General features: G+C 43.1%; 1 protein-coding gene across 1 annotated transcript in view; it reads left to right on the top strand.

Moving 5' to 3' along the window:
* The window catches only part of LMX1B (LIM homeobox transcription factor 1 beta), an 83,459-nt gene extending 61,991 nt beyond the window's left edge, over positions 1-21,468 (top strand). Inside the window, exons 3-8 of the mRNA XM_027893011.1 lie at positions 14,192-14,424; positions 17,043-17,221; positions 17,608-17,685; positions 18,079-18,145; positions 18,972-19,133; positions 20,825-21,468. Coding sequence (XP_027748812.1) covers positions 14,192-14,424; positions 17,043-17,221; positions 17,608-17,685; positions 18,079-18,145; positions 18,972-19,133; positions 20,825-20,982 — 877 coding nt within the window. The 3' untranslated portion in view covers positions 20,983-21,468. The remainder of the gene's footprint in view (positions 1-14,191; positions 14,425-17,042; positions 17,222-17,607; positions 17,686-18,078; positions 18,146-18,971; positions 19,134-20,824) is intronic.
* The last annotated feature ends 551 nt before the right edge of the window (positions 21,469-22,019 follow it).

Raw genomic sequence — 22,019 nt, 5'->3', positions numbered from 1 at the left:
GGGAATTGTTGTCCTCAGTTTGCTGGGAAGTTTTCAGCATGAAACAGTGGGAGTTCAGTTGTTTGCTGCAGGGGATTCTATATTCTCCAAAGTCAGTTCTTGGGAATCTGGGAAACGCATCACTCACAAGTTGCTGTTCTTCTGCAGCCGCCCTGCAGCCCCACCAACAGCTGGCAAGCCTCAAGAATAAAGATAGAGAGGTTTGTACCCAATATTGCCTCTCCAGCTGTTCTCAACCAGTTGTGATGGAAATACTACAAGCCTACTCTGAACATTGTGGCTTTTTGGTTTAAAGAAAATAGATTTCTGGAGAGGTTCCCATAATTGAAATTGCCCCAGGAGGAATTAGCATCTGTGTACACATTAGCTCTCTGTCCTTTAGGCCCAGCAGGAGTTGGGGTGGGGTGGGGGGAACTGGAACCGAGGATTGCACCTGAGAAACTCCAAGTCATTGTCACCATCTTACAGTCCAGCCTCTCTAGTTCTGATGTACATTGTCTGCGATCTGTTGAAGTGCAGCTCAGGGGAAGTGAATTCAGCTGCGATGATTTACATCATTTTGAATGATTCTGTTGGTAATTTTTGTGACAGGGCAGGGTCCAGAGGTGCCCAGTGAAGTGGGTAAGGCCTATCCCTGTGCAGAAGGCAAATGAAGGTCTTTACCTAATGAATTTCTATTCATAATGAGTAAAGTGCAAAGTGCATCCTTCTTTCTCCAAATTGTCTGGTATCAGACTGGTATAACATTGCATTTATCTTTGAAAATGCAATGTTAGTACATGTTAGAGACTGCCAAATGCTTCGAAGAAGACAGCATATATTCATGGCTGGAGTCAGCTCTTAAATCTGATCCCGTTCTCTGTGGGTCCCTAACTCCATCTTGATGACCCTCGTGCTTCTGGGCCCATTTGTAGGGAGTTTCTGGAGGATGCAGAGTGATCAGTGTCTGTGGGAATGAATGGGCTTTTCATGTTACTGTTTTCATTTCTGGATGGACACAGTACTCCCAGCCAGGGAGGTTCATCCTCCTGGCTGGATGCAGGTGGAGGGCAGCCAGCACTTCCCACTGATGCTCAGAGCAGCCACTGAAGATTAGGCATGGGACTCAGACAGAGCTTTCCAAGTATTTGACAGAGAACTGCCAGGGAAGCTCAGTGTTCCTCCTATTTCTAGGCTGCCAGCATTGTCAAGCAAATTTTCCCAGAGAATCACTGCTGTCTGCAACATGGCTCCAACATTGCTCTTTCTTAACCCCTTTGTTCTACTCAAGATATACCTTTGCCTCTGGGGCAGCTTGATGTTACTAAGGAAAAGAGGGTCATGGTGTGTCTGGCATGTTTGGGGTACTGGTGCTGCTGTGCACACTCCAAACCAGCCCCGAGGCTGGGGCTGGGACTGCTCCGTTGCATCCCATTCCTTGTGTTGTACAAAATGTGGCACAGGCTCCAAGGAGGGTTTGGAGAGGGGCTTTTTGGGCACAGGGTGAGCTGCAGGGCAGCTGGGAGGCTCTGAACTGCAGCTCTGCCCAGTCCAATGCCATCCTGCCCTGGCACGCAGTCACCTGCAGAGTCTGACCACCACCAAGGGTTTGTGCCTCACCTTCTGTGGAGAATGAGGCAGGTGTGGGCACAGGCCAGCTCTGCCATCCCAACCTTACAAGGTGTCTGGATGGAATATTGATGGATTTGGGCCTCAGAGTGACTAATTAGCATGCAGAATTCCTAAAAAGGGTTAACATGGGATCTTTTTAATTGTCAAAAGAGTTGCAGGCTATTAGTGTTGGCATATTCTTCAATAATCTGTTTTATTTTTACCTGCTGGGAGCTTAATTAAAAAACAAAGAGGCTCAATTTAAAGCCCATTACTATGCTAATTTTCTAAGAACTGGGCGGTGATTAAGAAGCTTTAAAAAGAGGAGTTTAGTTTGCTCTAGGGAATGGGTTGGAGGCAGGTTTTATTTCGTTTCATTAGCTAGCTACAATTATTTATAAACTAAATGGAAATGATATTAAAGAGTAATGAAAAAAACAGCATCTATGTATTATTGAACAGCAGAACTTTTTTTAATTTAGCATCGAAGTGTGCAGAGCCTTTATTACTGCAACTCGCAGTTAACGCAGCTAAATGCAGTTGTTAAATATAAGAGGCTTTTAAAATATGCCCATAAATACAGAGCTGTCTGGTTTGCTTTTCCTGTAGATCACTAGAGTAAGTTTATAAAGATATCAGTATGACAATAAAGATGAACCACTGTCTTTTTAAAAAAAATTTTATGAGATTTTATGCAGGAAAATTTCTTAACAGAATAAATTGCAAAGACTTTTTTTTTTTATTACTATTATTATATGTGTAATGTTATATAATCTAACAGCACCACAAACGTTCTAGTACCTTTTGCCTGCCATGTGAGCCCAAAACAATACTTGCAATTCCAGTCGTGTTGGGATACCTGGAAGGAACCCCTGCATTGCATGGACTTTGGGGGCTGAAGCCAGGCAGGGACAGCAAGGCCAGGGATTTTACTGAGGATGTGGAGGGTGAAGAGGTGGGGGAGCAGCAGTGAGGACAGCCTGTCTCCTGGTGTGGCTATGCGAGTGGGCAGTGCGGGGACAGGGTGGGGGGTGCAGGTATGGCCAGGGAGAGGCTGCCAGGTTGGCAGGAGCTCAGGAGAGGGCTCTAAGCCTGGGTGGCAATTTTGAACTGAATCCCCCCAAACCAGGGTGTCTGTTTGTCGTGTCTGTGAGAATGTGGGCAGGGACATGTGCCCTGTTTCTGCCTGAAAAACCGATAATGCCGATGTGTATCTTGTCAGCCTTGGGAGGAGGACCTGCTGAGCCTGTGCCTAGAGGACCCACATCTCTGGTGGCACCAGGACCTTCTACAGGAATAAAGCGTTCCTGTAAAATATTCCGGCTCATGTGGCATGACTGAGATCTGGTTTGCCTGGCCCACCTGGTAGCTGAGTTCATTGAACACATGAATTCCCACTGAAAAGTTGCTCTGGTCTTCTGAAAGAGCAGGAACCCCACACCCCACCAGCCAGCACTGCCATTCTGTCATGTGGAGAGGAAAGCCTTACACTACAGGGCTGCTGCTCCTGTGGATAAACTCAGGGCTGAGCTGAGCCCAGAGCTACCACAGGAGATAGAGGTCATACAGTGGAATAGCTTCAATTCTTCTTCTGGTTCTAAAGGCAAAGCAAGCTGTCCAGGATCCCTGAGGTCGTAAATGTCCCTTGGCCTTCTTTTGACCCTATATACACCTTACATTCTTCCTTTAATGATTGACACTTGGTAGATTTGTGCCTGCAGGCACCCTGAAGTTGTAGCTGCTTCTTCATCAAAGCAACTGTTTACAGCTGGTTTGAGTTGGATGCCAATAAACAGTATTCTTTTTGTCTCAAAATAAAAAGCAGCTTAAGCCCCTAATGATAAGGATTTCGTGCTTTGTAGAGGAAAAAATTCAGCTAGGTTGGGACAGCCAATCACTCAGCTTAGCAAGTCAGAGTACTTTATACTTCCAGCTAAACTGCTTTTATCTCCTCAAGTGAGAGGGCTATAGATTCTTATCATTGTGGCAGAAGTGATGAGGGTAACATCTTTAGTTGGAAATCATTGGCAACATGTGGAGAAAGCTTAAGATGTTGTCACACTTTAACTTGGTCCTAATCTGTTCAAAGGCAGTTGATACTTTCTAACTGCGCCAGCAGGTAGTGAGAGGGAGTCAAAGACCGTCAGGGTGGAATAGCTCGCGCTTTTCTTTGGAGACTTTATGACTTTCATAAAGCGGATACAAAGACACTGTGGCGGTAACTGTTATTGTCTAAATGAAGAGCTTATGCTCACCCAACCATATTTCATTAACTTGTACACTCGAGCTTCTACATTTCCTGCCTGCTTGGTGCAGTGCTAGAAGCAGATCTTAAATATTTTAATGCCTGTTGTCAGTGAAGTGAGAACAAGAGCAACGTGTGGGTCAGCCGTGTCTATACGCGACAATCTGACACGTCAGTCATGACGAGCACGGACAGGCATTTGCTGCATCTCACCTACAGCCCTCACAGCATTCCCAGGGCAGCTGTTCTGTGACTTGTGATGTGTGTTGGTGTGAGATCCAAAAAAGGAATTGTTTTCCTTCCAACAACAAATTGAGATACTGTGAGCAACCCTTGAATGTCAAAGCTGGGGGTTTTGTGAGGGAGGACTGAACTGCCAGTGGAGCTGAACATTTTTAAAGTCATCCTCCCTCTCAGTGAGGACCCAGTCCTGTTCCTGATGCTGCCAAAGGGGTTCTGCATATCACTTACTTGACACCAAAGCTGACTTGGCTTCTTCTGCCTTTTTATCTTTAGCAGATGATCTTAAGAACTTCAGAGCTCCTGGTGAGCAAACTTCCATGCATTTCAGAAAATACTGTCTTTAAAAAAAATGCGTTTTGTCAACTTCGTAGAAAGGACAATCAGAGCAGGATTTCTTTTCAACCAGATACTCAAAAAAGCACTTTGTTTTTGTAACCCTCAGCAACACCATGAGGCTTTTCTGTGCTTTTATAGAACAATTTCAAACCATACAAATTTTCTCTCTGAAAGAAAGAAATGCTGTGCCGATAAGGTATGGGGGGGATTTTGTACACTTTCTCTCTAACAAACATCTCTTTTTTTTCTCTCTCCCTGTGTATGATATATATACATACACATAATCAGAAGTTCAGTAGTATTTTCCAGCTTTGACCTACTTACAACTTCTCATTTAATTAAAAAAAAAAAAATCGGAAAAAGTTAATAAAATGTTTAGACAAACCTTTCAGTCTAGTGAGCTTAAGGAAATAATCCGCTTTGCATGCCTAATAATGTTGTTGGTGTCTAATGGGATTTCATTTTCACACATGTGGAAGTGTCCTGTGTGATATATGTTTGACTGCTGGAATAACTTAAAATCTGTGCAGACGTTCAAGGCAGGAGGAAGGTCTGGGCGTGCTGTAGGGCCCTGCTTACTGATAAATCTCTTTGTATGGGTTTAGAGTGTCTAGTTTCCTAAAGCCTGAATGCAAACACAGATGCTGATAGCTGAGTCTTAGGACTGTCAACCATATTTGGCCTTACAGAAACCAGGAGATTTTGGTAGTTCTGTGTCTAATCTTAAAAATTCAGTTTATAGAGCAATTATAGTAGTCATCCATACTAAAATAACTAGGCTCCTCTTTTCATTAACTTAAAAGAGATGAATCAGATATTTGGAGTCTTCAAAAAAGCCTGTATTAATAGGGATATTTATTTTACACCGTAATATTAATAGTGAGTAATTGACATAATGATAGTAAGAGTTACTCCACATTACAAGAATAAATTACCATTCCTAAACATTGCAGGAGACACCTTTAGTTGCCTGGGTTTTGGGGGTTGGGTGGGGGTTTTTTAGTGTTCCTTTTTCAGTGGTCCTTTTACAGAGTTTCTTCTGTCTTCATCAGAAGAACAAAGTTTGTGAAAGAAGGACAATAAAGAGAAACTGTGTGAGATGATCGGGAGAGAAAAATTTCATCTATTAAAGGTCAGGCTAAGAGAGCATGATTTAGAGCAGAATATAGCTGGGACTTTAGTAAGACATGCAGCAACTTTTCATGCTCAAATGGGGATTCTTGGGTTAAATTGCTATCTTTGAGTTCTGAACTTGGAAAGGTATTAAAGTGGAATTAAACCTTTACACAATCCTGCTCTTGTGTCATTCAGGATTTTTTTGGGTTCTGTTTAATTGTACATCACAGTAGGGTTCTGAGTGACTGGTGCTCTAAAGAAATGAGGGGTAGGGTTAAGTCTGCAGCCCACTGCTCCCTGCTAATCCTTCTTGTTCCTTGAAGAAGGATTTACTTTTGCTGCCAGCTTGTGAAAGACTTTGCTCCTCCCGAAGAGATTGTTGTGGCTTTCCTGGGGAGGTGTGGTTGCTATAGCAGGGAGTCACGCCTGGGTATTCTCTCAAACCCTACTGAGAATGGGCCAAAAAAGAGCCGAAGAAGAGTAAAACTGGAGATTAAAAAATGGAACAATGGGAGACAGGAAGATAGGAGTGGGAACAAATGGGAATTACAGCACCAAAAATAATGCAAAGTGACAAAAAGAGGAAATAGAAAAATAATAGCTGATAGTTGGACTGAAAAGACAAGCACTACAAAAGAACAATTTATTTTCAACAGGCAAAGAACTTAAAAGGGCATCTGGGAAATAAGACACAGCCCTATGTTGAGTGCTTTTTTTGGTTCTTACTGTATTGCAAGCATATATGTACCGAGTACACTAAACTGCTTCATGCCTACCTCTCGATTTTACTTTTGCCACAATATATTTATTCAAAACAAAGCCTTCTTGGGTTTTAAACTGTGCGTTTACTTCTTTGCTGTTAAATGATGTTTCTAATTGTGTCTGTTCCTAGGGAGTAAGCATAAGATTATTTCGGCCTTTTCATATAAAATATTGGCATGCAGATCAATAACAGAAGAAAAGATGCAGCTTTGCTCAAATTCTGTTCTTGAATGCTTTCCAGAGAAATAACTGCCTCTGCAAGGATGCCAGTGGGCACTTGGTTTTGCTGCTGCTTAGTGGAGACAAATTCTTCAGCTCGTGCCATGGCAATGCCCTGATGCCTGTACCTGGCCGTGCCCCAGGCTGTGCCCCCTCCCCGCCCTGCTGCAGCTCCCTTTGACTCAGCCAGCTCATCCCTGCATCGTTAAGAGCTTTCCTGTAGGAGTTCTAGAAGCAGTATTTTACTCCTAACCCCCTTTGTTCTACCCCTGAAATGCAGCGTAATTGTGCAAAGATCCGAACCTTTCCATCTTGGTGAAAGATGCAGAAATTTTCATTCAGTGTAAAGTTGGTCACAATACAAATAGAATTTAAAAAGGAGCCAGTGCCACATCTAACAGCAAATCTCTCTGAATGCCTTTCCTGCACCCCACTGCTTTATATATAGGGGAGGCAGAGAGATGTAACAGATGAAACATTTTGTTTATGAAGTGTCTATGTTTTGTTTTATTTCACATGTTTTTGCAATATAGATAACAGATTACACCGCAGAGCTTTCATTGCCTTGTGCTATAAAGATACTATAAAGCCTTTCTGGGTATTAATAATAGATTGCGTTGATGAGTTTGGAGAAGCTGGCAATAGACCCCCCACTGCAAAGACATTAACACCACAGGACTAAGGTATCTTTCCCTTGCAAATCAGTTGCTAAATTGGCTGTGCTGATGAGTTTGGGCACAAGTTGTCCTACAGCATCACTGCAGCAGGCACAGGAAGTGATTTTGTTTCATACTGGCAAATAATGTTTCTTTCTCTTAATGTTCTTAGTTGCAAGGAAAGGCTCTGTGTAAATTCTTTCCCTAAGTCATTCTTGCCAGCCAAGAAATAACTTAGAAATTACATTTGAATTGCTTTGACATATGATTATTTTTTTTCTGTAAAAGTGAAGGCCGGGGCTGTGAATCACCAACAGTACAATTTCCCTGCTTATGGGGCCTTTAGGGTGAAATCTCATATAAAAATTACATTAGAAGAATTTCCCTGTGTTGTTGGTGATGTAAATTCAAAGACAACTGTAAATTCAGTGTGCCACTTAGTGGAAAAGAAGGATAAGATGTCAGTCAGAGCAGAAAACATTCGTGGGCTGGAGCCAGTGGTCCCAGCCCTGAGTAGGACTGTGCCACGGGGTCCTGCCACAGGATATTAGCGAGGGGGTAAAGGGAGGAAATAAAGGTGGATTTATTTTAAAATGTGTAAATAACTGAATAAAAATCCAAGGGAAGAAAAACAAGAACTCAGTTGAGTTTTGGTGACCCCCAGGCTGGGCAGAGCTACAGCAGAAGCACAAACTCCCCAGCACTTGCAACGCTTTTGCAGCCCTGTGGTGTGATTTGGAAAATGCAAAAAGCACAGCAGCAACCTCTTTGAAACTCATGGACAAAAATAACATAATTTCACAAATGTTTGCACTGCCTAAAAATATTATTCTAACAAAATCATCATATTTTGTTAATTTATTAAGGCTTCTTAATTGCAACCCTGGCTTTATCAATTCAATTGGTGCCCTTAACTTTTATAACAGTTTCTGTTCTACAGAACAGATTAGGAGAAAATTGCAGCCATAATCTGTACAGTAAAATTGCTGTGCTATAAAGAGGAATGGGAGTAGCTGAGAAGAGCAATTGGATTCCCAAAGGTGGAGCACAGTAGAGCAATATCAGTGACTTTGTAAATGAAAAATTGTTTTAATTCCCTTCTAACAGCAATAATTCGATTCTTCATAAATTTTCCCATCAAAATGTTGTAAGAAAAAATGTTATGAAATAGAACAGCATGGCAGTGATGGAAGACAGTTGAACCAAGTGGACAATTAGGGGATGAAAATTAAGCAAAGAGAAGAATTCATTCTGTCGCTTTCTGCTCAAAGCGAGAAACTCCTCTGCACTTTGCATTTTTTGTTGTACTTTGTAGCTAAGGGAGGTGTAACTCTTTAGGTCATTCTAGCCCCACTTCAGCAAGTTGCATTAGGATGTAGGCTTTGAATTGTGTGTGTCTTTGTGCTTTTGTCTGAGCATCCCGGTTCTGCCCTGGAGCTGCTCCTGCCCAGAGGTGTGAACTGGCCAGGAGTGCTGGGCCACCTGCAGAGTGAGCGTGAGGGGACTCGCAGGAAAGAAATCACACAAAGGGTGCCGTTTCTGTGGGCTTGGTTTGACACATGCTGTTGTCCAGCCTGAGGTGCTCCTGGGGCCGCACTGGTGGGTCTGTCTCTGGTGGGAAGACCAAGGATGGAGCCAGTGGCTCTGACAGTGTCCACAGTCAAAGTCCCACCAGCTTCCGAACAAGACTTGGCATGAGATAACACATTGTTGCTATTGTTATTTTAGCCATCAGCTTGCCTTGGCAGGGCAGTATAGTACATCGTTGCTCATGGGAATATAGGTAAAATATTTAGGGGAAGAAAAAGTGACTCGGTACCAAGACAGGCGACACATGTTACCTGTGAGTCCAAATCCGCATTGTGAAGTGCAGATTTGATGCAAGCTTTCACCAGGAGCTGGTGTTCATACTACAGCACCTGGGCTTAAATAAATAAATATTTTTTTCAGTTCTTCCTGAGGAAGAAAAAGGTTTCTTTGTTTTGGTTTCTTTCTAAATATTACAATATTTTTCCTAGAAGCTTTTAATTTTTGCACATTTTATTACTACTCGGTGAAAGGGAATTAGCTTTCTTCTACTGAAGTTTCAGCTATGAAATTGGCTTTAATAAACTATGTAACTATTTCTTCTGCAGGGAAAATATTTTAAATGGAATGTTTCTTTTTTAAGGATAGGGGTTTTTTTTCAAATCATAAAATTATAATATTTCTGTTTTGCGTTACGGCATTTGAAATGTTTTGAATGTTCAGAATTGAATGTAACCAAGCAACAATTTTTGCTCTTTGTAAGCACCCATGAGCTGTAAGATGCTACAAAAATGTTCAAGTCCTGGGCTGGAAAAGGCCCACGCATAGTGTTTTCCCCATTCTATGTCATCTAAAGAAAGAAATATTAAAATTTCTCCCAAAGAACAAGTAACAGATGTCTTTCATTAGTAATTTAATTTCTTCTCTTAATAAAACTCAGTTGTGTGAAAAGCATAATATATTTTACTTCAGCTCTACCCTGTTTGGTGCCACAGGAGTGCAGAACGAGTTCCTGGTGGCGGAACAGGCTGAGAGGAGTGTCCCAGGAGGGTGTGAGTAGAGGGAAAAGCATCAGAGCTAGAGACCACACTGACAGTATTCACAAAAGCTTGCAACCACCATCTTTGCATATTTATTAAATAAAGAAAAGTCAGGTATTTACTGTGATTCCTGCAACACATAATGTCAGAATAATGCAGAAAGGGAAATGATTGAAGGTCTCTGATAGGTAGGCAGCAGCATCTGTCCTCTTGCATATATCAAACGTGGCTTAATAACTTCCTATTTACTGCTTTATGGCAGAGGCCCAGTAAATAAACAACCTGTCTGAATCAGTCTATTTTTCTACTGCTGTCCTGTATAACAAACCTCTTGAACCACACTTAATGTGAACAGCAAATTTCACACTGCACATGGAGGTCTCTCAGCACAGATTAAATTAGTTATAATAAAGCAATTAAAATCTATTTGCCCACAGACAGGAGGAAATGAAGGACCTGGGTGAGCCATAGAGAGGTAAAGGGTAAGTTGTCAGGACACCAGGAGAGTAAACAGCAGAGCCGTGATTCTCAGGAGCAAAGCAGGGTCAAACTTACTGTGAGATAACTGCATGGGAGATAATAAATCAGGGGTCCATGTTGTACACCAGATGGCTGTGCCATGCAGGAAGGCACAGTGGATCATGTAACTGTGGTTGTTTCTAAGGATTACTGATTCAGCCTGACTTCACAGGGATATCCTAACAAATAAAATCTTTATGGCCTCTTCCGCTGGTGAACATTTTCATCTACTGTTTAAAGACAGGAACACATGTCTTAGCATTTGCATTGCCCCTGATACAAATTAATTTAAGTTCACCCAGTTTTAGCTGGTAAAGACTTTTTGATTATCTAATACTGTAAAGTTGCTTCACAGCATTTATTGTAGATACTCCAATGGACAGACAGGCCATTGTTCCAAGCTTTAGCTTGGCTGAATCCCACAAGTGTTCCAGGCATAGAGGCAAACACACTTAAAAACTCCTAAACCTATTGAGTTGTCTTTCAAAATTGTCCAGGCAACAGAATTTATTTATGAAACTCTGCAATCGTTGATTCAAAACAAGGTTTTCTTGTTCTGCTTTTCTGCTATGTCCTCTTTGAACAATTTTCTTTGGAATGTTTTCGTTGTGCTTAGGAGTCAGAGATTTCCTGGGGCTTCTAATAAAGGCATTTGATTTCCACTCTCCACATACTTTTACAAGTCCAAGGATTTTGAGGTTTGACATTAACTTAAGAGGTCTGGAGATAATCAACCATGGGGGTAAAAAGTCTGAGTTATGCAAATTATTTGTAAAATGTATAGAAAGCAAAAGAAATATTCCTTTAAATGTGGTTGGTGTGGAACAGAGGCTTTGTCTCAGCACAGAATATCTGTGTGCTCCACTTAAAATTTATGGCTTTGATTGAAACTTGTAAAGGGGTGATCTGTAAAGTATTCCTGCTATCCTACACTTCCCAACAGGTTTATTACCGTTCGTTTATAAAATGAACAGTCTAACGAGCAGTGGTTTAGATCACAGCTATCAAAGTCTGGTCATTTGTCAAGATTAGTTTCCTGTTGTGAGATTGCCTTGTGCAAAAAGAGTGCATAACCTTGGGCTCCTCTTGGGAAGCTGAAAAATATCTATAAACGATTTATAAGATAGATGTAATGAAGATTTTATAATCTCAGAATTCAGTCCAACAAGGTCCTCTGTGTGTGTGTAGTACATATTATAGTGCAGAGAATAGAATACCTGTGTACAGAGGAGGGAATTTCCTTGACAGGGGGCAAATTCGAGATATGAAGTCCACGCAGTATTGTCAGGGCAATTTAATGTTAATTTGAATGAGTTAATACTACCCTGATAACAGCGTAATTCGTTATAGCTAAAAGGCTGCCTTGGGAAGCGCTGCTGGAAAAACATCAGCTTAGTCAATTGCCAGTAAATAACACAAAATATTTTTTGTTCATGTTAGACATTTTTATTTTGAAGAAAAATTAAAAAACATGAACACTCAGTAAGGCAGCATGACAGTGAAGGTGCTGCTCAGGGAAACTCCACAGGACAAGGAGGTTATTGTCATGTCTCAGGTAGAGGGAAGGTACGAGGTATTTATGCTTTCCTGGGCTTTTCTCTTAGAAATTATCTGTAAACGATGTTAACATCTATGTTTTCACTGTCACTGGATGGTAGCACATTGTGTGGTTTGCTTGGGAAAAAAACCGGAGGCAGCCGCAGCCCTACCTGGGGCGCTCCCAGCCCTAGCTGAGAACAGCCCCGCCAAGGCCAAGCCCGCACCACCCGTGTGCTCCCACCAAGGCCAAGCCCGCACCACCCGTGTGCTCCCGCCAAGGCCAAGCCCGCACCACCCGTGTGCTCCCGCCAAGGCCAAGCCCGCACCACCCGTGTGCTCCCACGGCATCCCCCGGCGCACACCCCTCCTGGGAAAGGCTCCCCGTTCTCCCCTCGCTGGGGTGGGAAGGTGGGCGCCTGCGCCCGGCGATGGGCGGTGGGACGGGGTCCCTGGAGTCCGTTTTGGAACGTTTCCCAGCCCAGCAGCGCTGACGGGACACGCGCACGGCTGTGGAGCCCGTCCCGGTCCCAGCGGGGCATCCGCACGTCGGGGCTGCCCCGACCCTCCCGGCAGCTTCCCATCCCCGGCAGAGGGGGGACTGCACCCTCGCACCAGCCCTGCCAGGCCTGGGCTTTCCAGGTACGCCCGGTCCTAAAGATACCCCTGGGACGGAGGCGCCAGGTTCGGTTAAAGGAGTCAAATAGGTTTAAGCAGTTAAATAGAAACAACTTTTTTCAGTGCTCCTTTTTTTTCCTCCTTTGTGTGTTAATCCTGTCAGATATGTTATTGTGTTGAGATAAAAATATTTTCTGCTTAGGAATTTGCTGGCCAGAGTATTGTAAGGAAAACCTTGCGGACAAAGCCAACCGAGTGCATGAAATAAGCCAGCCTGTTCGTGGCAGTGCCCGAGGGTTCTGTGTGGCGTTAGTTTCCTTTTGATCGAGTAATTCATTATATACCCCGAAAACAAACCACTCGGTCCACCCTGCACAGCTGTTACCTTGAGGTTGTGGTTGTACAAAGGTGTGCACTGAGCCAGCCAGGCTCCCAGTGCAATCACTCCTTGCTACAGCTGGGGAACCCCCCCAGTTCCTGTCTCTCAGATGTTCACTGAATGCTGTGTGCAACCACACTGACATTTGCTTTTCCCTCCTTCCCACTCTGACTCCAGTCCTTTGTTGAGGGCTCATGACTGCCATTTTCCTGCACTTCTCGGCTCAGACAAAATGGAGGCTCTGGAGGAATGAGTAACTGCTACAGTCTCTGTCTTCTAAAATCAAAAAAAAATTGCCTTTTTTTGTAAAAATTTATAATTTTGATGATGAAGAAGAAAGATCAGTGGACCCTGCGCTAAAAGGCAGAATGTAGTTTTGTTCCTGTGAGCACACAAATGCAGTTGTGTTCATTGCCTAGCTGAAATGTAAATGTTCACACACCTTGCACTGTGATGTATTGCCAGAAAAGACACTGAATTTCAAATCACCAGCCCACTGCATGACACAGGGATGTAACTTAGCGATTTGTCTTTATTTGAGGCAGCCCTCTTCTGAAAAGCTCACTTAGGGAGATTCCCAGCTGACATTGGAGAAGCAAAATAAAATTAATCTAAATAATTCTAACTTTATCTTTAAAAATTAATGATGGATGAAAGAGGAGGTTTATAGAGGTTTAGTAAGAACTAGTCTGGATACAGTGTGTGCTCTAGAGTCTGTGATTATAGTGGTAATTTAGCAGATTGTATCACTGCCTATCTCTGCCAAAGGATGTTTCACACCATTTAAAATGCACAGTATTCCCTTCAGAGACAGGTTGTTCTGGAATAACTCAACATCCGAAGAAAAGCCTTCTTATTGCACTCCTCTCTTTATCGATTGCATGTGTGCAATTGCATGTGCGTGCGTCGGCTTTGCCTCAGCCACAGCACTGAGTTGTGCTGCTCATTTCTCTGTTCGTTTACCAGCGTCCTCAGAGACAGACAATACCAAAAATGGAAAGCCATGAAATCTGTTCAGAAAAGGGTTTAAGTGCTGAAACCAGAGAGCCTGCATAAAACAAAGCATGTGCTGGCCCTTTCTCTAAAAGGTAAATTAAAATACATTTGGGTTTGGGCAAGTTATCCAACTCTGGGAGCTTCCTTTTGTTTCTCATTTTGAAGAGGAAAAAAAACATTGTGATAAGGACAGATCTTGGTGGGCTTTATCCAGCAAAGGCGATTTGGGGAATCTCAAGGCCAAAGAGATTGAGATTTGAATAAATTGCATGCCTGTGATGTTTCCAAGCCTAAGGACATGAGTCTCACAGCGTGCAGGAGCATGAGCCAGGCTGATCTGTTCAGATTTTGCTGGACTTAGATCCATGCCTCTGACACTGCCTTTGACTGTGGTACCTCTTCCTTGCAGGCTGTTTGCCGCCAAGTGCAGCGGCTGCATGGAGAAGATCGCCCCGACAGAGTTTGTGATGCGAGCCCTGGAGTGTGTGTACCACCTAAGCTGCTTCTGCTGCTGTGTGTGCGAGCGCCAGCTGAGGAAAGGGGATGAGTTTGTCCTCAAGGAAGGGCAGCTGCTCTGCAAAAGTGACTATGAGAAAGAGAAGGACTTGTTGAGCTCGGTCAGCCCAGACGACTCAGACTCAGGTGAGCTTTTCCCCCACCTGCTCTGACTGGAAAAGCTGCCTAAGTTTGTGTGGCTTTCTTATAGAGAAGATCCATTTGCACATCCCCTTTGTCTGTATGCACATGCCACCTATGCAAATTCACAGGCACAGCTAAAAACATCCCTACTCGCAGTCTGCTCTCCCTGATCTGATTCCCTTCCTTAACTTGCTGCTTAGTAAAGGACAAAATCCTTTTGTTTCATCAAAGTGTTTTTCTACAAGATCATAAAACAGGAATCAGACTGACTTCAGCTACCTGAGGTCTCACTCAAGTGCATCCTCAGTATGCTGTTCTCCATAGGCATTCTTCCATCCATTAATGTATTTTTCAGGGGATCTTCTGCACATCCTCTTCCAGCACTGAGCTGGGGAAATGGGCACAGCAGTAATATGATTCTCGAGAGGATTCTCTCTGCCAATCACAAATGATACCTTTAAGAAAAATTGCAACACAGAAATACTGAAGAGAGTCTCAAAGAAACTGAGATGTTGGGTTGTGCCATCATAATGGCACGCTTGTTTCCCAAGAAAATGTGTAAGAAAATCAATAGTTACCATTCCATTAAATGTCGTTATGACATGAATGTTTACCTCTGATTTATGGGAAAATGTGTTACTCCATTTTAGGTAAGAGCAGAAATAATCCTTGTTCTCTAATCTGAGAGCCATATTCTCCACTTTGCTGAAATTTGTATTTCTGTGTCAGGGATGGCACAAGCAAAAGATCTCTGCAGCCTCAGCAGTGCACGGGACCAGGATCATTCTTGGAACAGTTATTGTTATTATTATAACAATAATTATATTATGTGTTAGTTATTGCCATACTGTGTTTGCAGGACCCTTGAGTCTCTGCTCAGTAAATCTCACATCACAGAGTTTCAGCTCTTGGTGAACATGCCCAAGGCACGAGAGCTTCCTCTCCTATCACCATGTCATTCCACTCGCTAGCTCCAGCATCCTGCTGTGCACCTGCCCTGAGTCCAGCCAAACCCCTCTGAGCAGCTGGAGCTGCACCATCCCCACGCTGGGGCTGGGCACAGACGTCTTCCCATACATGCCAGCACTGGCAGCTGTTTGACATCAGCTTTGGGCGGGGTGGGCTCCTCTTCACGCTCAGATCTGGTTTGTGATCAGCGGTGAGCAACCGCAGTAGCACAAACCAGCCTTGGTTTCAATTTCATTTCCCTTTGGCACAGGGGGGAGTTTCTTACTCCCAGAGATGCTTTTTTTCCCTCATTACTCTCTGTTTGCCAAACCCAAACCTGAAAAACAAGCTGACAAGTTAAATAGGCTGTTTGTCTCCCATTGTCTAACACACTGAAAACACTGATCTCCCAGGAGCCTGCATGAGAGCACACGATCTGCAGAGCCCTGGCTGAGAATGTGTCCTTCTTCAATCAAATATTTATCCACTGGACACAAAAGTACTCTCCTATGAGCAGAAGTAATCCTCACAAACCTTTCCTTAGAAATGGCATGCTGGAAAGTTAATAATGTCATGGTTATTAAAATGACTGAACTTCTCTTTAATCATTAGGCCAAAGATGCTTATTAAAGTAAAAGGTGATTAGACTGCTAGGTGCATAATAATCAGACCCTAAAATGAATTAAAGTCTAATTTGTTGATTCCCCAAATGTAATCTTTCAGCATATAAAAATGTCAGTGGGCTTCTTCATGTTGAAATCCCTATAATAATGTGATAATGTTTTCTGGAAGAAAAATCAGTAGTCTGGTCAAATAAAATGTGCTGACTTAAGGGGTTGATTTTCACAACAAATTTGTACTTACCCTTCAACCTTTGCCACTGCAATTGAGATTTCCCAGGACAATATACTAACACATGTAGTATCACCAGAATTGTATGAACATTCAGAATTTAATTATAGAAAATATAAAGAATCTGTTCGGTCTACACAAGCACATAGATACTTGTATGCATTTACAGAGAAAGAGAAGTTTGTGCTTGTACATCCAGACACATTATAATGTGGACACAGAGGAAGAATACTGATGTTTTCTGTGGGAAATGGAAATGAGATGGCAAAGATTATATTTCATATTATTTCTAGAGCTTCCGAAAACTCAGAACAATAACCGAAATTTGCTCTATATTTAATTATACAGGCTTTGAGATATTTGTGTGGTACTTGCTTTATGCTGTTTTGCTGCTGTAGTGGTGAGGGCAGTAGTACCTGTCTGCAGATAATGTTCAGGAGAAGCTGAAGATCAGCTGCTAAGGGAAAGGTGTGTATCTGGTGGTGAGGTTGGAGCAGGTGAGCGCACAGAGGACCAAGTGATGCTGGAAGGGCATAAAGTCTCTCTGTACCTGATTCCTGGAAATATTAAAGCATATTCTGAATTTCCATCCCATTTTCAGTCTCACTTTGTCAATTAAAAATTGAACACGTTTTTATGCTTTTGTGCCATTTGATTTAGGCAGAGCACACAAATCTAAGATAGTCTCTTCCTGCCTGCAGCTGATTTAGATATTCAAATAACCATGGGATAGTAGTTGAACCTGTTGACTGAAGAGCAGTTCTCAAACATCCTGTTTTCTTGGTGGAACAAATGCAATTATATATCCTGCTTTTCACTAGTTAAAAGTGATGATGAAGATGGAGATGTTAAGCCCACCAAAGGCCAAGTAACCCAAGGAAAAGGAAGTGATGATGGGAAGGACCCAAGAAGACCTAAACGACCAAGGACAATACTTACTACGCAGCAGAGAAGAGCATTCAAAGCATCCTTTGAAGTGTCTTCCAAGCCCTGTAGAAAGGTAGGTGCTTCACCAGAGACCAAGTCAACTCTGACTCCCGGCCACAGCCCCAGACTGCCCCTGTCCCTCCGCAAGACAGCAGCAGTTCCCTTGGGGCGAGAGCAGAGCACTCTTTTTGCACAGAACTGTTTTATGGGTAAAATAAAAACCATGAAATGACTGAACATCAGCTCAGACCATCTGTTCAGTACTCATGGAACTGGTAGCAACATCAGGGGCAGAACTTGAAAAACTATGCAAAAATATGAGGAATTTTTAAAAGTAATTCCATACATGCAATTTTTTGTTGTAAGTACAAATGTTCATCCTAACAAAACTGATTAGTGGTTTGTTTTGGCTTTTTTTAACATATAAAAAATTGCATCATTAAGCATTTCCTCCTGCAGGTCAGAGAAACACTAGCAGCTGAAACAGGGCTCAGCGTGCGAGTCGTCCAGGTCTGGTTTCAAAACCAAAGAGCAAAGGTAGGTTGTTTATCATATTCTCAGAAGTCAAATGCAGGTTATGCCTCAGCACGGGCTCTTGCCCTGGATGTAGCTCCCACTGTTGAGGCCCCATAGCTGAGCTCTGCAGGTTCCGCCTTGCACTGCTCTCTGCGTCCACTCTAGAAAGGCAACTTGCGAACACAAGCACTGTTGCTCAAAGCAGCGCAAGGCAGGGTTGGGAGGTACTTTTGCATGCAAATCTGACCGGGAAATTGAAATGTTTAAGCTTAGAATTGAAACTGAACCCACAACAGTGAGTGCATGAGTATAAATAGACTCTGTTTACCGATAATGATGGTTGCAGAGAGTTTTGCAAGGAAGCAAAGTGTTGCGTTCAGAACCATGAAATTGTTCTGTTCTGCTCTTCTTCAGATGAAAAAGCTAGCGCGAAGGCATCAGCAGCAGCAGGAGCAACAGAACTCGCAGCGACTAGGACAAGGTAGGGGATTTGTGTTGAAGCAAAGTGAGAGGGAAAGAATGTGCAAGTGTCTAGAAGTGCCATTCCTGCATGATACCTTTGTACAGCCATCCAGGTCATGTGCGGGTCTGTGGGTGAGATGTGCCATCAGCTGTAGTAGCACACAGACAGGTGCCTGACTGCCCACGCCAGGTTACCACAAGTTCCCTTGATGGGGCCAGACCCCAGAGGTGCTCACAAAGAAGCTGTTACCTCCTTTCTAGAAAAAATGTGCCATATGGAGGCACTTCCACTAGAGGAAATCTCCATGAGGCTTGATCCAGGTAGATCCTCCAGTTTTTCTCCTGCAGTAAGGTACACTATGTTCAACTGGAAATCTGCAAGGGTATCAGCATTGCTGCTCCAGTCAAGGCATGGGGAGCCCCTCCTGTACCCTCACAGGTGGCTGGGCCCTGGGGCAGGCACGACACAGAGGCGCCAGGGCATGCCCTGCTGCTCTGTGGATACACTTGAGGGTCTCCAGCTCCCAAGGCCTTAAGGTCTCAAATCCTCTTCTTTACCCAGAGCCAGAAGAACTGGGACCAACAGAAGTTGGAGAATAGCTAAGCTCTGTCATACACAGTACAGACTTTAGGAGGATAGGGCCCAGCACCCAGGAGCTCCAGAAATTATGTAGTCAGAAATTACAAGTCTTCCAACTTATTTGCTCAGGGTTCTACTCTCAGACAAAATTTGGAAAGCTCCTCTGACTGACAGGATCCCCCTACCTGCATTCCCTCAGGTTCAGTGTTGCCGCTAATGCTGCCCTGGTCCCCAGCAACGACTCTGCCTCTTCTTTGCTTTGCAGAAGTGATGTCCAACCGAATGGAAGGGATGATGACATCTTACACACCACTTGCACCACCACAGCAGCAGATTGTAGCAATGGAGCAAAGCAGTTATGGCACAGACCCATTTCAGCAGGGTCTTACCCCTCCACAAATGCCAGGCGACCACATGAACCCCTATGGTAAGGCATGCCTCATTCTGCCACATCCGGAGTAGCAGGGTCCGTGTGCTGGATCACACACCACAAGGGCAGCAACATTACTGTCTTTTAGTATATTTTTTCTGGAATTTGTACCAGGGAATTTGTACCAGTCAGTTTTGCATGTGTATTTTCTTGTACACATAAGGGGGTAGAATAGAGCTCATCTCAAGCTCTTGACACCCTTAAAGATTATTTCACAGTATGATTCTGATAAATGGTAAAGCAAGAAACATCACCTTTCCAGCTCCACTTTTTAAACCACTGTCCAAGACATTGAAAAATAAACAGTACCAAATTCTAGATCCCTCACAAGTTTTTCCTTTTTTCTTAGAAACTTTGAGAAAAAAAATGCCTTAAATAGAAAGAAGTAATCTATTCATTCCAAAATGAATAAGCAGCCCTGTAAAATCGCTCAGATTGGATGTGTGGATTTGTTAAAGAACAGTTTTTGAGCTGCTAAGAGATGGGTTACCACAGGATGTTTCTCCTGCATAGTTTTATTCTCTGTCCCAGATCAAGATGACGGTTTGCGTTCACAATTGCTTGACCACACATCAAAGGCATTACAAATACGGAATGCCCAGTAACTGATTCTGGACAATTACAATGTGGCATTTAAAAAGAATTTCAGAGGATATTTCAGACTGTGATTCCTGGCCTTGCAGTAGCCCACAAGGGCCCGTTTCTGACTTTTCTGCTGACCAGGACACTTCACTGTAGAGGCTCACGTGTGCATCACTGTCACAAGCACAGCATGCACAGGCCAACAGGAAATCTTCTTTGGGTCTGTGTCAGTACTTTGGCCACTGAGACGAGTCAATGCTGCACACAAGGAAATCTGGGAGGTCCTGTAAGGAGCTGAGGACATACAAAGTGCCTTCAAGCATTATAGGTGGCTTGTGATTTTGTTGGTTTGCTGGGCTTTCTTGGGAGGCAGGTTCTGTGCTCTGAAAGGAGTGCAGAGGATGGCAGAAAGCCCTTTCAAACAAGTGTGTGAGGAAAAAGAACCAGACTAACATTTTGTTAAAGCCTCCAGCACTTGAGCTAGAGGTTTTATCTGATACCTTCAAAGTTGAAGTAAGCTGAAATCTTAGTTGCTCAGGGAAATAAAAGGTGCTGTTCCAAACCAGCCCTGAAAGAGTGAAATTTTCTGAAAGGAGAGCATGTTTACAATTGTAGGCCAGGGAAGCTGGGTCTGCTCTTTGTTCCTGTTACATTGGTAGAACTGTCTTTTGCCTTGTGTGTAAATGAAGACCACTATGGCTCTTAGACCATGCTTCCCTGTCACGGGCACTTGATATCTAGTCCCACCTTCCTCAACAGCCCTGGTGTCCCCACGAGTGCCAGATCCCAGCCCTTGGAGAGCTGCTCCTCCCCAGCACTGTTTGCTCTCATCATCAGCCAAGACTACCTTTTGTGCTGCTGACTGAATCCTTAATTAAATCCTGGCAGGTTTTGGGGGGCACTGCTGCCAGCTGGCCCCCATGGGTTGATTTTTAGTCCCCATCATCATAGGTCAGACCCTTAGAGCCAAAGTACATATCATAAAGTTAACATGTGATAAGAGAACTAGGAGCGTTCCCATTTGCTGCAGCATGTGAGCATCCATGAGTACTGTGTACTCCCCTGGCTGCACAGCATCCAGCTTAACATGTACGTTTCATTTGCAGGAAATGACTCCATTTTTCATGATATCGACAGTGATACCTCTTTAACTAGCTTGAGCGACTGTTTTCTTGCCTCTTCTGAAGTTAACTCCATGCAGGCTAGAGTAGGAAACCCCATTGACAGGCTGTACTCTATGCAGAGCTCCTATTTCGCCTCATGAAAATAAGAAAACAAACAGCCGGCGTGTGTTTAGCCAGTGACTTTTCCAGTGCAGACTCTACAGCCATATGTTGCCCAGCTCTTCCTTCACAGTGACTCTGCTGCCTCTGGACTGCAAAGAGCATTTTTTTAGGAAGACTGTCTCTGTTTGCATATATGTGTATGTATGTATATATACTTTAATACCTACCTACCTACATACATATATAGAGAAACAAAACACATCCACCCATCCCATACCCTTGATTCCCAGCCTGCACCAGATCACGAGACAAGCATGGAAGGAACAGAAGAACCTGCTCGTCCTCAGCCTTTGATTTGGTTTGGTTTAAGCTCGTCATCCTAAAGGAAATGGATTTTGTGGAAAGCTAGACCTTTTCCTCCTTTCTCTCTTCCTTTCTTTTGGATGTTTAAACTTTTTTTTTTTTTTAAAGCTGCTGATACTGACATCAGTTGACCATATGACAAATAAATCAAAGAAACTGGAGATTCCTCCCTTTTCTTACTGCATGATTCATACTATGTTGTGGATAAATTGCCATTTGAACTGTGGGAAGTTAATGTAAATGTGATGTTCAACATTTGTTTCCTTTCTACGCTTTTTCTACATAACCTAGATCTGCTCATTAGTTTATAGCCCTTATGCATATGATACTGAGGAAACTGGTTAACAGTATTTGTGGAGAAAGCCAGTGATTTCAGAATAAAAAAGGTCTGTGACTCTGGAGAGGACACGCACATTAGGGACAGAGGCATGTAGGTTAGCGTTGATCTTAATTAAAACTAAGGGTGCTTACGAGACAGTTTTATTTAATTTTTTTTAGTGTGAGATTAAAACATTTACATTTGTTTGTAAGTTTTGCGGTGCCAAATTTCAAGTCTAGGCCACAATAGGCAAACAAGTGTTTGTTCATTCTGTTCTGATTATTTATGTTTTGCATGAGGCATAAATATGCTGTACTCTATTGTCCATCTGGAATTATTAAGCACTCCTTTAGTTAATTATCTTGCCTCAGCAAGAATCGAGGATACACAGTT

The sequence above is a fragment of the Empidonax traillii genome, unplaced genomic scaffold (genome assembly GCF_003031625.1).
Source record: "Empidonax traillii isolate 1590-97213 ecotype Southwest subspecies unplaced genomic scaffold, ASM303162v1 scaffold375:size1330703, whole genome shotgun sequence".
NCBI lineage: Eukaryota > Metazoa > Chordata > Aves > Passeriformes > Tyrannidae > Empidonax > Empidonax traillii.
The sequence above is the reverse complement of the archived record's forward strand: the minus strand, read 5'-3'. Positions and strand labels throughout refer to the sequence as shown.